The following is a 16,787-nucleotide window of genomic DNA, read 5'->3' as shown; positions in this document are numbered from 1 at the left end:
TGGTTTTAAAGTGGCAGAAGTAGTAACAATAGTGAAGATGAAATGTGAGGTACTTGCCACATACCAGCTGGTATAGGGTGGATGCTGGAAAAGTGGTCATTTTCTCCCTTCCTCTGCATTTGGGGTCCATTTCATGTTGCCTGTCTCCTCCTCTGTGTGCTCCTAGCTTTGTACCATGGGGGACACTGCGTCTTCATAGATATCTGTCTACTCTCCTTGTAGGCCCTCTGTTATCTCCTCTATCAGATTAATATATTAATAATTGCTGCTTTTAATAGACTTAGGGGCTGGGGACAATGGCATACCAACATTTATATAAAGCACAAAGCCCTATACAAGCATACAGTAATACCGACATTGTTGGGTGTGCAGTTGATGGGCCTTGGGGGGTGACTTAGCCAATCTGCATCTTGAAGACCTCCTCCCTCAATATTCTCTACTTGTCTGGGGAAACTGTACTTTCCTAACCACCCCATACCTGGAATGCACACTGCTTATCCATGCCTCTATCCTTTCCTGCCCTTAGGAAGAACAACTCTTCCCTCCCCTTGTTCCTGATCATGGGCAGTTCTGCAAGGAGGGTCCCCTCACGTTCTTATGTGGCTGTCAGGTTGAGGGTTCTGAGTAAGCTCCTGTGGGTGGGAAGAACTATCAGGAAGGAGATGGTCACTGCCAGCATGAGGCACAGATCATGAGACACCACTCCCAAATCATCAGCAAGTCTGGGTTCTGCCTCTAGAATAAGTGTCAAAGTTGTCCATGTCTTTTACTGCTGCCACTATCATGCTGTGCTTGGAAGACAGCTTTAGTCTTTTAACTTGTTCCACAGAGGAGCCCCAGAGAGCTCTAAAATGTAATCATACCGTGTCATGCTCATGCTTCAAACCCTTCAGAGGCATCTCTTCACAATTAGCCAGACCCACAAGACCCTGTGTTCTCACCTGACCTATCTCTCCAACTCTGATCATCTCCCCTATCCTTTGCTCTCTGCCCTCCAGCCACGGAGGCCACCTTGCCTTCTAGTCTCAGGGCTTTTGCACTTATTGTTCCTTTCACCTGGAATGCTCTTCTTTTTGCTTTTCAAGGTACATGCTCCTTCTCAGCATCAGATCTTAGCAAATGTTACCTTCTCAGAAAAACTTTATTTATTTCTTCCTAGGACTCATCTGTCAATGGCTGGTTGTTTATCTGTTGTCTGTGGATGCTGTGAGTTCAGCAGCTCCTTACCTACCACTGTGTCTCAGTGTGTGCAGAGCACCTGTTGCAGGTTGGGTGCCTGGTAAATGCCTGTGGAGGAATGAGTGGGGGCATGGAACTGAGCAAGAGGCCAAATAGGCAGGAAGGGAACATTCTTCTGGGGGTTCAGGCCTTTGAGCAGATGATGTGTGATCCTAAGTGGATAGTACAAAGGTGGTGCCTCCAGATGGCAGCAGCATGAACTGATCTAGCCTGTGTAAGCCACTGTCAGCCAGCCAGCCAAGCACCATGCTTTTTCTGAGTCCATTTCTCTTTTAAGTCTTCTTGAGACTTCAGTAATTCTTACTTGAACCAGCTATCCTGGTCTCAGCTCTACTGCAGGGAAGATCAGAGTATCCTCGTTTGAGCTATGGTATGAAAAAGGGATCCACATTTCTTAAGACCACAGTGGTGATGGCAGCTGAAATTACTACATACTATCCAAGGTTAAGGGAATCTTGGGGAATAAAAGTTGATGCATGGGAACCCATAAAACTCATCCATTTCTGATACTATTAAGGAAGAGAGGAAATTTTGGTTCTCTTGCCATCACATGGTAGGTTTATAATTATCTATCTATCTATCTATCTATCTATCTATCTGAATTAATGTTAATACACCATCTTTATGAGAAAGATCATCACAGAAGGATCACTGTTTGAGACTGGTTAAATGATGTGAAAATTGGAGCTGCAATTCAACTGTACATGTAGAAACAGATACTTGTCTAAATTTAGAGTAGCTTCTGTTCTGTCTCTCCTAGCTAACCCTGTACTTCAGTTTCTACCATAGTGTTAAACAGAAAGAAGCTTTAACACCAGAGAGATCTGGGTTCAAATTCTGGTTTTCTCTTACTACTTGTGACTTTGGGCAAATTATTGACACTTCATAAGTCTTTCTCCCTTCACCCATCAAATAATGATACTGAGAACTATTTTTGCAGGATTATTGTAGGGATTACATGAAGTGATATGTGCATATACAACAGTGCCTAGCAATGTCTGAACTATTAGCAGCTATTTATTAAGTATATATTAGGCATTAAGTAATTTGCATATATTATTTAACTTCCACAGCAGCTTTAACTAGTAGGCACCGTTATTAGCCTCATTTTTCAGTTGAAAGTAACAAGCTCAGAATAATCCAAGGACACATATATGGAAGTGGTGGAATTGATTTCAGTGCTCACCAACTATGCTTTGAACCACTGTGGAATTGTTAATTCCTTTCTTTCTGATTTTGAGGATTCTCTAGACAGTTATTGTTGGACTATTATCCATATCATTGGCAAGAGACACTGTGAGCCTACTTTGTACAGAGCATACTGCTAGCTATTGGGGATATAATGAGGAAGTTTAAGCAATGGATCTTGATATTGAGTAAGTATGATATAGGCTCAGTCATCCAAATTATCTCCTTTAAGACTCTTCCTGAGATGAGTCACAGTTATAATAATAAGGAAAATTGAGACTGTCTGCAGGCAAGCAGGACAATGATGAGTGCTACTGAGCCACTCCCCAATGAAACTGGTGGAAATTACTTAAAAATAACCACTTAAAACCTCTAGATATGTTCCTAGGGGCAAATAGCAAATAAAGAAACATTTGTTCAAGAAAATCAATGAAAGTTTACTAAGAAATGTGAGAGTCTGTGATATTTGAACCAGGACCACTCCTTCTCCCCTTCTTCCCAGCTCAGTGAGTTGGAGATTCTTCTCTAGATGGCTAAATCAAAGAACATAGAGCTCCCTGTCTTATTTCCCAGCTGGAGAGCTTACTTCCCTAGAGGAGCAGTGTTTTTCACTCTGTCCTCTGCTACCTATTATTGAGACTAAGTCCTGGGCAAGAATGGTTGAGCAGTGGGGACTCCCTTCTTCAGCACACTGAGAATATTGAGGCTCTGATATCTCTTCCCCCTGCTTGTGAGGCTGGATTCCATGCCAGGAAAGCCCAGGGAACCATAGACCAATGTACACTCCTTTGGTGATTGTCACTCAGAGAGAAGCCTGATATTATCCACATACCCAGCTCCAGAGCTCTTACTCAAATATTTTACCTAAGGGGAGAATTTTGACTGCTGGGAAGGCCGTAAAACAGATTATCTGCTAATCTCCTCCCAGAAGAACTGCCCTTATTTGTATCAAAGCGTGGAGAAGTTTAAACTTAAAGGTGCTCCCAAGAGCAGCAGGGCTTCTGGTGAAAGGCATTTGGGAACATATTCATGGATCTAATGAAGATATAGCCTAGAATTATAAGCCAATTACTTTGCAAGCGAGAACTAGGAATAAGCCCTTCTGGGATCAGAACAAATGCCAAACACAGATCTCTGAAACTATTCCTTCAAAGGAGCCAGAATTTGAGCAACTTATGCCCCAAAGAATTGTTGTGAAGAGTAGAGCAATCAGCTGCCAATCAGTGGAATTTAAAAGCTGAGTTTAACAATAAAAGGGTCAATCCATCAGGAAGATATAACAATTGAAACACATATATACATAATAACAGAGCACCAAAATATATAAGGCAAAAAACCAATAGAAATTAAGGGAGAAATAGATAATTCAACAATAATAGTTGGAGGTTTCAATATCCAAATTTCAATAATGTATAAAACTGTACAGGAGATTACACAAATAGAAGACTTGGACAACAGCAAAAACCAATTAGACTTACTAGATATCTATAGAATACCACCCAAAATTGAAGACACATTAGTCTCAAATGCACATAGGACACTTTCTAGGATAGACCATGTATTAGTCCATAAAACAAGCTTCAGCAAATTTAAAAGGATAGAAACAGTACAAAACATGTTCTTTGACCACATGGAATAAAATTAGAAATCAGTAATAGGTACTTTTAGAAAACTCGTAAATATGTGGAAATTAAATAACACACTCCTAAATAACCAATGGGTCAAAGAATAGACCAAAAGAAAAATCAGAAAACATTTGAGAGAAATGAAAATGAAGACAAAATATACCCAAACTTTTGGGACACAGCTAAAGCAATGCTTATAGGGAAATTTATAGCTGCAAATGCCTGTATTAAAAGAAGACAGATCTCAAGTCAACAACCAAATTTGCACCTTATGACACTAGAAAAAGAAGTGCAAAACTGAAAGAAGTGCAAAACCTAAAGCAAGCAGAGGAAGGAAATAATAAAAGTTAGAGTAGAAATAATTACAGAAAAAAACAGAAATATAGAGAAATAGAAAAAAACAGATACAGAATAGAGAAAATAAAAGAAACCAAATGCTGGTTCTTAGAAAAGATCAACAAAACTGACAGACCTTCAGTTGAAGAAAGAAAATTCACAAAGAAGAGGATCCTGTAGTTCTCTTTTTTGCTGGATCTCTGTCTGGCTTGGGAATCAGAGTGATGCTGGCTTCATAAAATGAATCCAGGAGTTTTCCTTCGATTTCTAGTTTTTGGAATAGCTTGAGAAGAATTGGTATTAATTCTGTTTTAAACTTCTGGTAGAATTCCCCAGGGAAGCCATCAGGTCCAGGACTCTTATTTGTTGGGAGATTTTTGATCACTGATTCGATTTCTTCACTAGTTATGGGTCTGTTCAGATTTCCTATCTCTTCCCGTGTGAATTTTGGTAGTGACTGTGTGTTTAGAAATTTGCCCATTTCTTCTAAGTTATCCAATTTGTTGGCATATAATTTTTCATAGAATTCCCTGATAATTGCTTGTATTTCTGAGGGGTTGGTTGTAATAAGTCCATTTTCATTCATAATTTTGTCTATTTGGGTGCTCTCTCTTTTCTTTTAGAGAAGCCTGGCTAGAGGTTTGTCAATTTTGTTTACTTTTTTCAAGAAACCAACTCTTTTTTTTTTTTTTTTACAAATAGTTTATTGTCAAATTAGTTTCCACATAACACTCAGTGCTCATCCCCACAAGTGTCCTCCTCCATGCCCATCCCCCCTCCCCCCCCCCATCCATCAGTCCTCAGTTTTTGTCAGCATTCAAGAGTCTCTCATGGTTTGCCTCTCTCCCTTTCCCCCACCATTTCCGCCCTTCTTCTCCCCCTTGTTCCTCCGTCAAGTTCCTCCTAATCCTCCTATACGTGCAAACATATGATATTTGTCCTTCTCTGCCTGACTTATTTCGCTCAGCATAACACCCTCAAGGTCCATCCATGTTGCTACACATGGCCAGATTTCATTGTTTCTCATTGCCATGTAGTATTCCATGGTATAGATAAACCACATCTTCTTGATCCATTCATCTGTTGATGGACACTTAGGCTCTTTCCATGTTTTAGCTATTGTGGAGAGTGCTGCTATGAACATTGGGGTACATGTGCTCCTATGCCTCAGCATTTCTGTATCCCTTGGGTAAATTCCTAGCAGTGCTATTGCTGGGTCATAGGGGAGTTCTATTGTTAGTTTCCTGAGGAACCTCCACACTGTTTTCCAGAGGGGCTGTACCAGTTTACATTCCCACCAACAGTGTAGGAGGGTGCCCGTTTCTCCACATCCTCGCCAGCATCTAGAGTTCTCTGATTTGCTCATTTTAGCCACTCTGACTGGCGTGAGGTGGTATCTCAGTGTGGTTTTGATTTGTATTTCCCTGATGAGGAGGGATGCTGAGCATCGTTTCATGTGTCTGTTGGCCATCTGGATGTCCTCTTTGGAGAAGTGTCTGTTCATGTCTTCTGCCCATTTCTTCACTGGGTTGTTTGTTTTTCGGGCGTGTAGTTTGGTGAGTTCCTTATAGATTCTGGATATTAACCCTTTATCTGATATGTCATTTGCAACTATCTTTTCCCATTCCGTTGGTTGCCTATTAATTTTCTGGGTTGTTTCCTTGGCTGTGCAGAAGCTTTTAATCTTGATGAGGTCCCAACAGTTTATTTTTGCTCTTGATTCCCTTGCTTTTGGGGATGTGTCAAGTAAGAAGTTGCTGCGGTGGAGGTCAAGGAGGTTGTTTCCTGCTTTCTCCTCTAGGGTGTTGATAGTTTCCTGTCTCACGTTCAGGTCCTTGATCCATTTTGAGTTTATTTTTTTGCATGGTGTGAGAAAATGATCTAGTTTCATTCTTCTGCATGTTGCTGTCCAGTTCTCCCAACGCCATCTGTTAAAAAGGCTGTCTTTTTTCTATTGGATATTCTTTCCTGCTTTGTCAAAGATCAGTTGGCTATATACTTTTGGGTCCACTTCTGAGTTCTCAATTCTGTTCCATTGGTCTATGTGTCTGTCAAAAAACCAACTCTTGGTTCATTGATCTGTTCAATTGTTTCTTTGGTCTCTATGTTGTTTATTTCTGCTCTGATTTTTACTATTTCTCTTCTTCTACTGGGTTCTACAAGGGCGTTCTTGTTGCTCTGCCTCTAGTTCCTTTAGGTGAGCTGTTAGATTTTGCACTTGCACTTTTTCTAATTTCTTGAAATAGGCCCGGAATGCAATGTACTTTCCTCTTAGGACTGCCTTTGTTGCATCCCATAGTTTTTGGATTGTTGTTTTTCATTTTCATTTGTTTCCATATATTTTTTAATTTCCTCTCTAATTGCCTGATTGGCCCATTCATTCTTTAGTAGGGTGTTCTTTAACCCCCATGTTTTTGGAGGTTTTCCAGACTTCTTCCTGTGATTGATTTCAAGTTTCAAAGCATTATGATCTGAGAGTGTGCATGGTATGATATCAATTTTTTTTATATTTAGTGAGGGCTGTTGTATGTCCCAGTATGTGATCTATCTTGGAGAATGTGCCATGCATTTGAGAAGAATGTGAATTCCATAGCCTCAGGATGTAGGGTTCTAAATATATCTTTCAAATCCATCTGGTCCCATGTGTCATATAAGTCCATTGTTTCTTTAGTGATTTTCTGTCTAGTTGATCTGTCCATTGCTGTAAGTGGGGTATTAAGCTCACTTGCTATTAGCACATTCTTAACGATAAGACGGTTTCTGTTTGTGATTAATTGTTTTATATATTTAGGTGCTCCCATATTTGGTGCATAGACATTTATAATTGTTACTCTTCCTGATGGATAGACCCTGTATTATTATATAATGCCCTTCTTCATTCCTTGTTACTGTCTTTACTTTAAAGTCCAGTTTGTCTGATATAAGATACCCACTCCACCATTTTTTTTTACTTCCTGTAGCCGATAGATATTTCTCCATCCCCTTACTTTCAATCTGATGGTGTCCTCCTGTCTAAAATGAGTTTCTTGGGGCATTTGGGTGGATTAGTCAGTTAAGCGTCTGACTTTCGCTTGGGTCATGATCTCCCGGTTGGTTGGTTTGAGCCCCACATCAGGCTCTGTGCTGACTGCCAGCTCAGGGCCTGGAGCCTCTTTCAGAGTCTGTGTCTCCCTCTCTCTCTGACCCTCCCCTGCTCACGCTGTCTCTCTCTCTCTCTCCTAGAAAAAAAAAATGAGTTTCTTGTAGAAAACAAATAGATGGATTTTGTTTTTTTATCCATTCTGCTACCCTCTATCTTTTGATTGGGGCATTTAGTCCATTTACATTCAGTGTTATTAATGAGATATGTGGGTTTAGAGTCTTTGTGTCCTTTGTGGGGTACATGTTTGTGGTGGTGTCTTTGGTATCTTTGTTCCTTGCAACATTTCCTTCAGAGCGTCCCCCTCAGGATTTCTTGTAGGGCTGGCTTAGTGGTGACAAATTCTCTCAATTTCTGTTTATTTGGAAATACTTTTATCTCTCCTTCTATATTGAATGACAGGCTTGCTGCATAGAGGATTCTTGGCTGCATATTTTTTCTGTTCGTCACATTGAGGGTCTCTTGCCATTCCTTTTGGCCTGCCATGTTTCAGTAGATAGGTCTGTCACCACTCTGATAAGTTTCCCTTTGTATGTTAGGGCCCTTTTCTCCCTAGCTGCTTTCAAAATTCTCTCTTTGTCCCTGTATTTTGCCATTTTTACTATGATATGGCATGCAGAAGGTTGATTCAAATTACGTCTGAGGGGAGTCCTCTGAGCCTCTTGTATTTCACCGTTTACCTCGTTCCCAGGTTGTGGAAGTTTTCTGTTGTAATTTGTTCCAGGACTCCTTCAGCACCTTTCCCTCTCTCTTCCTCTTCTGGGATTCCTATATACAGATATTGTTGCATTTGACCGTATCGCTGAGCTCTTGAACTCTTCTTTCCTGTTCCTGGATCAGTTTGTTTCTTTTTTTTCTATAATGGTGTCTTCTAAGTCACTTATTCTCCTTTCTGCCTCTTCAATCCGTGCATTGGAGGCCTCTAATTTATTATGTATCTCATTTATTGCATTTTTAAATTCATCATGCCTATTTTTATTCTCCATGTTGTCTGTAGCCATAGTTTCTTTGATGTCCCCTATCCTTTTTTCAAGCCCAGCTATTAATTTCATGATTATGATTCTAAAATCTTGTTCAGTTAACGCTGCTTATATCTGTCTGAGCAGTTCATTCGTTGTCAATTCTTCTTGGAATTTCTTTGGAGGAGAGCTCTTTCGTTTTGTTATTTTAGTTAGCTTTCTCTCTCTTGTTAGTATAAAGACTTGTTATGCTCTCTGCACCTGTGAGCACTGCTGTACCCAAGAAGACTCTTTGACTGTCCAAACCCTATCCTTTCAGAGAGTGTTCTTTGAATGGTATAAGTTGGTCTCTCTTGTTGAGACTTTGGTTCTTTTATTTTCCTACTCGTAGTGATATTTAGGACTCTCCACCATGTGTACTTTGGCTTGTTACTTGAGGTATCCCTGGAGAAGAGAATAGACAGACAAATACAGGGAGCAGAGGCACAGAAACGCACAGACAAATCCAACTAACATGCAAACTGTGAGGGAAAATGAAAAAGTTAAGAGAAAAGACAGAGGAGGGAAGGCAAATAATAGAGAATAAAAAATACATAAAAAGGTTAAAAAGGAAGAAAACAAAGGGAAAATAGAAGAAAACCGATGGACAAATAATGGTTTAAAGCATATAACCGGATTTCCCAGCTACAATTAAATAGCCGGGTGTATGCAGTGCTGGTTGAAGAGTATAGAGAAAGAGAGAGAAGACAGAGCAGGTATGAGGCAAAATTGGAAATAGAATGAACAGGCAGAAGGGATAAGTAGCTTTTTTCAAAGAGCTAAAGGGTGGAATATAGTTGGATAGGTGAGAGAAGGATGCTGGTGTTATTCAAAGAAACTATATAGTCTAATTATTCCTGAGAGAAAGAGATGAAAAGGTCGGTAGGTGGAGAATTTACATCTACAGAATGGAGTAAATGTGACTGTTTAAGCAAGCTGGTGACCAGAGTTAATCAGGTCAGTGTTCCGGGGGGAAATTAAAAAAAAAAAAGGAGGAGGGCAGCTCTTTAGCAGGGATGGGCGTGGTGTGATCCAATGTGTCAGGAGTTCTACCTTGGCAGCTGTGGGGAGGAGAGTGGTGGCGCTACAGTCCCTTCTTGAACCAAGCGCTGCACCTTGCTTTTTTATGTGTGTAAACTCCCCTTGCCGGGGGCGCAGCGAAAGGGGGTTGCGCTCTTTTACCCAGGCTAGGCCTAGTTTCCAAATCCCAGTCCCCACTGAAATTGCCATAGAGCAGGCGATCCCCTCAGGGCAATTCCATGCCTCTTGCCTAGCCCAGGGCATGGAGCCAGAATTGCTGCTCCCTTCTCCTCCAGGTTGGGTTGCCGAGCAACGATGGGGTTTGCCTGAGGGACGCGCAGGCCCACTGGAGGGAGGGAAACCAGGTCCCTCTGTGTCTCGTCACCCAAAACACGAACTTGCAGGCAAATCTCCCAGTTTTAAGCCCTTCGCCTTCCCTCTAGAGTTCCAGCTAGCCAGGAGTGCGGAGGTACGCACTAGGTTCCTCCAGGGATCCAGCCAAGCCAGGGGTACAAAGAAGCGGTGCGCACGCGTGCAGCCCCTCTGGGACAAGTTGGCGCGCGGGGACCTGGCGCACAGGGATTTGGTGTGCACGGTCCTTCTGTGCCCCGAGCAGAGTTTTTTCTGTTTCCCAACGACAGGGACCGTATCTTGAGTGGTTTCGGACTCTCTCTTTTTCCCCTCTCACTCCCCGCAGAGGGGGATCGCCCCCGTCCCTGGAGTCTCCGAATCCAGCCTGATTTTATCTTCCCCAGTTCACACTCATGTTAGACGGCTTTCTCAGTGGATTCTGCGTCCTTTTTCTCCCTATCTCTTGGGTTCTGTAAGGTATCCTATAGCTTCAGATCTTTTCCGTGTGAGATATGGGGGCGAGTTCAATGCACGGAGCTCCCTACTTCTCTGCCATCTTGCCCCTCCCCTAATTGTACACTTTAAATGGGTGAACTGTATGGTATGTGAACTATAGCTCAATAAAGCTGTTTGAAAAATAGAGAAATTCACCCACAAGGTATAATTGGGTTGAAGAAAGAAGTGACCCATACCTTTGAAATAACAGTGGAAATAGAAGGCAAGTAGGTAAGTGCCTGGTAGAACTTCATCAACCTTCCTAAGTCATAGACAAGGACTCTGGAGGTGCAGAGGGTTTTATATGGTGCTATGTGTGTCTGCTATGCTGGCGACTCGCAGAATTGTAACTGGCTTTGCTGGTTGCACTGAGAAAGAAGTGAATGTGGTGCAATTTATCCTGGGCACCAGCTTGTGGGACAAAGGGTGGCATGCTCCCACATCAGGCTAATTCTTGGCTACTCCAGACAGGAAAGAAGCACAGTTCCTGCTGGCACTGCTTACAGCTCCCTCAAGGTAACTGAACTTGTGATACACATTACAGGAAATCTTAACTTTCTACTTACTGCTTCAACTGTGTTTGAAGGATTTTAACAGGACTCTATAGCAGTCTGTGAAAGATGTTTCTAGTACTACTTGAAAACAAGCCCTTTTTGAGGAAGGACTGATGTCTGTAAGAATTAGCAAGTTCTTACAGAAATAGAGAAATTTCACCTACAGAAAAACACCAGGCAAAGGTAATGCAGATGAATTTGGAAATAAATTTATAAAACACGAACAGGAGAAAATTTTTACAAAATTCTCAATTTTCTGTTTTTAACAAGCCTCTAGACGGCATTGAAAAGATTTATTGGAGATTAAAAGTATGATCATTGAATCACAAATCCAGGAGACAATAAACATGTAAGTAAAACCAGAAAAACAAAGTAGAAGATAAAACTGAGAATTTCTCACAGACCTAAGAGGGAAAAAATTTTAACAATAATGAAAATGATGAGAGAGGTTCTGAGGATAGAGACTGGAAATATAATCCCAGAAGATTGGAACAGAACAGCTGGAGTAGAAGTGATAAAGATAAGAAGACTTTCCTAAGCTAAATTCAGAGACACACGCCCAAATTAATTTGACTGTCAATATTAACATGATGAAATGGAAAAACAGGAATTATTATTCCCTTTTTGATTAATAAGGGAATTGGAAATACAGAGAAATGAGGTATGTGCATGATTTCTCACCCCTGTATCAAGTGCAGCTAGAGCCAGAGCTCTGATCTCTGACATCCAGAGCAGTACCCTTGGTGTGCAAGCATGCCAGGACATATGTGTCACTGAGGTTTTTTAATTATTCTGCAATAAATTCACTTGTCATTTTTTAAAAGTTTATTTATTCTGAGACAGAGCATGAATTAGGAAGGGCAGAGAGGGGAGGAGAGAAGTGGTGGGGAATCCTAAGCAGGCTCCGCAGGGTCAGGACAGAGCCCAATGTTGGACTTGAACCCATGATACTGTGAGATCATGACCTCAGCCAAAATCAAGAGTCATACGCTTAACTGACTGAGTCCCCTATGCACCCCCACCTATCAATTAATTCAAAAGAACCTCTGAAATTATAGGAACATACGATTATTAACCTTTGGATTTGTAAGAAAGTTCTAACTTCAAGGGGCAAAGTTGGCCTTGAGGATTATCACTGGAAAAACACTACTGTCACCAATTACTGCTCCTACCATGAGCTTCTAAATAATCCCATAACTTAATGAAGACCTCTGTTAGAAATATCTTTTTCCTTTGAAAAGATACTTGTAGCAGTTGTCAAACACCTTTTCATGATTTTGCTTACTGTGAATTTAAGATCACAACCCTATCTGGCAAAGAATAAGTCCCCTGCATGATGCACCATAAGCACATATGTTTGCTAATGGAAAATGATCATGTCCACCATCTAATCAGAGCAGCTAGTTCCCCCAGGACCAGCATCTAGTATGTACTGAGTTGGATTCAGAGTTCAGGACTCAGTTCTGCATCAGAAGGATGTGCATCCTTCCTCAGGATGGCTAATCCCCATCTAATCCCCAGAGCCTGGCTACTATGCTCCTATCATCTTTTGCCTTGAATGTCAGGCCTGTTCCTACTCCCCAAGTCTGGACAAAGTACATGTGTGACAGGGTTAGCTATTTTGCTTTTTCAACCGTGTCAAGGGCTTTACCATTCTTTATCTTTAAAAAAAAAAAAAAAAGTATTTTTGGGTGAGTGTAAGCGGGGGAGGGGCAGAGAGTGGGGGGCAGAGTGAGGGAGACAGAGGATCCAAAGCAGGCTTTGCACTAACAGGCTGACAGCAGTGAGCCCAATGTGGGGCTCAAACTCATGAACCTCAAGATGATGACTTGACCCGAAGTAGGATGCTCAATTGGTTGAGCCCCCAGGTGCCCCCCATTCTTTATCTTTCTTAAACACTAGATTGGCCTCTGCTTCCAGCCAGCTTTTAGACAATAAGGTTGCTAATATAATCTGCACCTGCTTAAGATCTGACACTTAACACCAGAAGCATTTTCAGCATATCCAGGCCCCTACTGGGTTAGGTCTGGGAAAGGGTGGTGGCTTGTGCATGAGGATGCCCTATCTTGGCTCTCACCAGTTTCCTTCTGGCACAAAAGCTAGTCCTTTTATGGGCAAATATGTGATGTGATGCTGTTTGCCATTGATTTGGGAAAGAGACTCAGAGAAGCAGCCATAAAACTCATGGAAGAGGCTTGTCTGTCAAAGGGAAAACACATTCAAATTCCATTCTAGATTAGACAAAACTCTCCATGTGTTTATTGCTTCTGCAAGTTATGTATCATATAGTTATATCTTATTGCTAGACCCAAGAGATGATCATTAGTTCTACTCAAAATAAACAAATGGAGACAGGTCTGGGGATTCAATAATGGAATCTTCCTCAAGCCAATAATTCCCTTTCTCTGGGTGCTAGGGACCTCTTCCTAATTGAAGGAACAAGAGACACTGGTTTATCTGTCTCACCTTCAAGCTACTTCTGCCAGACAAGTAAACATAGCAGTCAACAACACTCTCTCACTTCTTGTTCTTATTTCTAGGACATCAGAGTATAAAATAAAAGAGAGAGGCACATAACTCACCAGTGTCTGGTAGGTAGTCTGGCCAGCCCATGCAGTTCAGTCCTGTTGGGGCACTCTGGGAGAATGGATGGCTTCTAGCACGACTCAAAGATTCTGGAGAGGTCACAGTCATCTTCCTCCAACACTGGGAGAGGAGGAAAGAGGCACAGAGTAAATGCAGAAAAGATATGCTATACTGTCATTGCCACATCATACTTTTTTCATTGTCCAGGATCTTTGTTATGACCAGGGTACATAGCCAAAATGCACATAGCTTCAGGAGGTGCCATTTACATCAAAATCCATGAGGGGAAAAGCCCCACAAAAACTTCTGGAGTCTTTAACCTGTATGGCCATATGTGTTAATTGTGGCAGAACAGGTTGTCATTCAACAATGTGAAATAAGGACTGTTGAGAAGGTCTCCAACCCCTCAAATCTCCAACTTCTCTGTCTCACAGCCTGACATTCCTCCAAAAGCATGACTGTTAGTTTTAACTAAGGCATATTCTTCTAGGGGTGCTTAATTAAAATACAACCCATGAAGTCCTGGGCATTTCATAATTATGAGACAGAACTTACCCTTCAAATTTTAAGGACCAGTGTTGCATGGGGTCTTGGGAAGACAAGAGATATTGTCCCTTTCTTTATCATCCCATCATCCAGATATAAAATTGGCCCCTTCCAGTTTTATTTACTTTGTAAGGTTATTGTATTAGCTTAAAGATTTAGGTATGTAGGGGCACCTGGGTGGCTTGGTCAGCTGAACGTCTGACTTTGGCTTGAGTCATGATCTTGTGGTCTGTTAATTTGAGCCCCAGGATGGGCTCTGTGCTGACAGCTCAGACCCTGAAGCCTGTTTCAATTTCTGTGTGTGTGTGTGTGTGTGTCTCTCTTTCTATCCTTCCCCTACTTGTGCTGTGTCTCTATCTCAAAAATACATAAATGTTAAAAATTTTTTAAATTTGGTACATATTCAAATAAATGTTTGTTCCTTTTCCTTTTCTTTTGTATCCCTGAAATGATGAAGCAAGTAGTGCTTCCTATGATACCCTCTGGCTTGACCTTAATAGCAACTTGAAACTGGGTGTGCCTAAAAAAGACTCCAAAAGAAGTCTCTGTGGTCTGAAGAGAAGGAAAGGGTGCCCCTAAGAGTATAAACAAATGGGGAAAATCTTTCTGTTGTTTCCTCCCACCCCAAATTCCCAGGAAATCCTATTATAGTATGACAGTGATGGCCAGGTAGGCACCTAAAACTCTGAGGAAGGGGAATCCTCCATGACCAGAGGAACTGTGGTCCTAAGAGCACGGAGGTGGGAGGAGAATCGTGTTTCATTTTTCAATCTCTGTTTTCCTGCCACTTGGCTCTGGATTTCCACATTTGCAGGAAGTTTATGGAAAAGTAGGAAAACAAAAGCCCAGCTTTCTTGCAAAAAGATCAGGAATGTAGGGCCTCCTGCAATCAGAAAGTGTCTGGAAGAATGCAGAGAGAAAGGAACTCAAGAAAGTGATCCCAAAAAGTGTTTATAAACTCCAGGACTTACCCCAAACTGTGCATGGGTGGATCTGACCCTAAACAGGATACTAAAGTCTTTGAGAACTGAACTATGAAATAGAACATTTTATAGGTCCCACTGAATGATCTACATTATCCAAATAGCACTGAAAAAACCTTGAAAACTGAAATGACATAAGAAACATAGCCCCTGAATGCCAGTAAGAACTTGTAGTCTAAATGGATCAATTGCTTTAAAAATGTAATAGCCATTATTCTCCATAGCAACTAAAAAAGGCCCAGAGTCTCATAACAGTATGCAAAATGTCTAAGATATTGTTCAAAATTACTTAACATATAAGCAACTATGAAAATCTCAGTAATGTTTAAGGGAAAAGACAACCAACAGATCTCAACACCAAGGTAACATGGTAGTTAAAATTATAAGACTTTAAATTGCTCCTGTAACTAGGCTCTAAGAACTCATGAACACTCTTGAACTGAGTGGAAAATAACAGCAGGGAGATATAGTTGACACTTGAATAACTAACACAGGTTTGACTGCATGGGTCCACTTACATTGGATTTTTTTTATAACTACAGTACAGTGCTGTAAATGTATTTTTCTCTTCCTTATGATTTTCTTAACGTTTTCTTTTTTCTAGTTTATTGTAAGAATAAAGTATGTAATATGACATAAACAAGAAGTGATAATTGATTATTTATGTTATCAGTAAGGCTTCTGGTCAACAGTAGGCTATTAATAAATTTGGGGGGAATCAGAAGTTATGTGTGGGTTTTGATTGTGTGTGAAGTTGGCACCTCTAACTCTTTTGTTGTTCAAGGGTTGAATATAGATGAAGAAAAAAGAATGAAACTGAAATATTAGAACTGAAAAATACAATAACTTAAAAATTTACTGGTAAACTTCAATTACAAAATAAGATGATTGAGGATAGAATCAGTAAACTAAATAGCTCAAAAGAAATTATCTAGTCTGAAAACAGAGAAAAAATAATACAGTAAAACCTTGGTTTGCTAGCATAATTAGTTCTGGAAACATGCTTGTAATCCAAAGCACTCGTATATCAAAGTGAATTTCAAGAACCATTGCTCATTTGTGATCATGTGATGTTTGGCATCACATACTACTTGTATTGCAAGACATCACTCATTTATCAAGTTAAAATTTATTAGAAATATTTGCTCATCTTGTGGAATACTCGCAGAACAAGTCAGTTGCAATCCAAGGTTTTACTGTATTGGAAAAAATAAACAGAGCCTCAGGGACCTATAGAACGACAATAAACATCTAACATTCTTCCATCAGAGATGCAAGAAAAGAAGAGAAAGTGTTGTGCAGAACAATATCAAGAAGTTTCTTGGAGGAAGAGTTAAGATGGCAGAATAGTAAGGGGACCTGGCCTTGTCTGTCCCTCAAACACAGGGAGATCAACATCAAACCATTTTGAACACCTAGGAAATAAATCTGGGGATTAACAGAACAATCTGCATAATTTGAGGGAAAGAACACAGTAGGTACATAGTGCAGAGAGGGGAACTGGGGAAGTGAAGAGCTGCAGTGCCCCAGAGTGGGAGAGCTGTTTCATGGAGAGAGAGAGAGAGAAAAAAAAAAAAACAGAGGTGAAGAGAGAGCACTGCATTTGGTGGTGCTCTGGTGAGGTAGCAGGGCAAAGCCCGAGGAGCAGGTAACAAGGTTTCAGGGTCCCCTGGATCACGTGAGGAGAAGTTGTTCCTCTGCTTGGAGTGCATTTGGTAGAGGTGATA

The 16,787-nt window shown here is 40.9% G+C and overlaps 1 protein-coding gene across 1 annotated transcript in view; it reads right to left on the bottom strand.

Moving 5' to 3' along the window:
• The window catches only part of ARHGEF4 (Rho guanine nucleotide exchange factor 4), a 135,977-nt gene that overhangs the window by 82,525 nt on the left and 36,665 nt on the right, over positions 1-16,787 (bottom strand). The window contains exon 2 of the mRNA XM_039217646.1: positions 13,528-13,651. Coding sequence (XP_039073577.1) covers positions 13,528-13,639 — 112 coding nt within the window. The 5' untranslated portion in view covers positions 13,640-13,651. The remainder of the gene's footprint in view (positions 1-13,527; positions 13,652-16,787) is intronic.

Source organism: Hyaena hyaena, unplaced genomic scaffold (genome assembly GCF_003009895.1).
Source record: "Hyaena hyaena isolate Hyena2069 unplaced genomic scaffold, ASM300989v1 scaffold_713, whole genome shotgun sequence".
In the NCBI taxonomy this organism is placed as follows: Eukaryota; Metazoa; Chordata; class Mammalia; order Carnivora; family Hyaenidae; genus Hyaena; species Hyaena hyaena.
The sequence above is the reverse complement of the archived record's forward strand: the minus strand, read 5'-3'. Positions and strand labels throughout refer to the sequence as shown.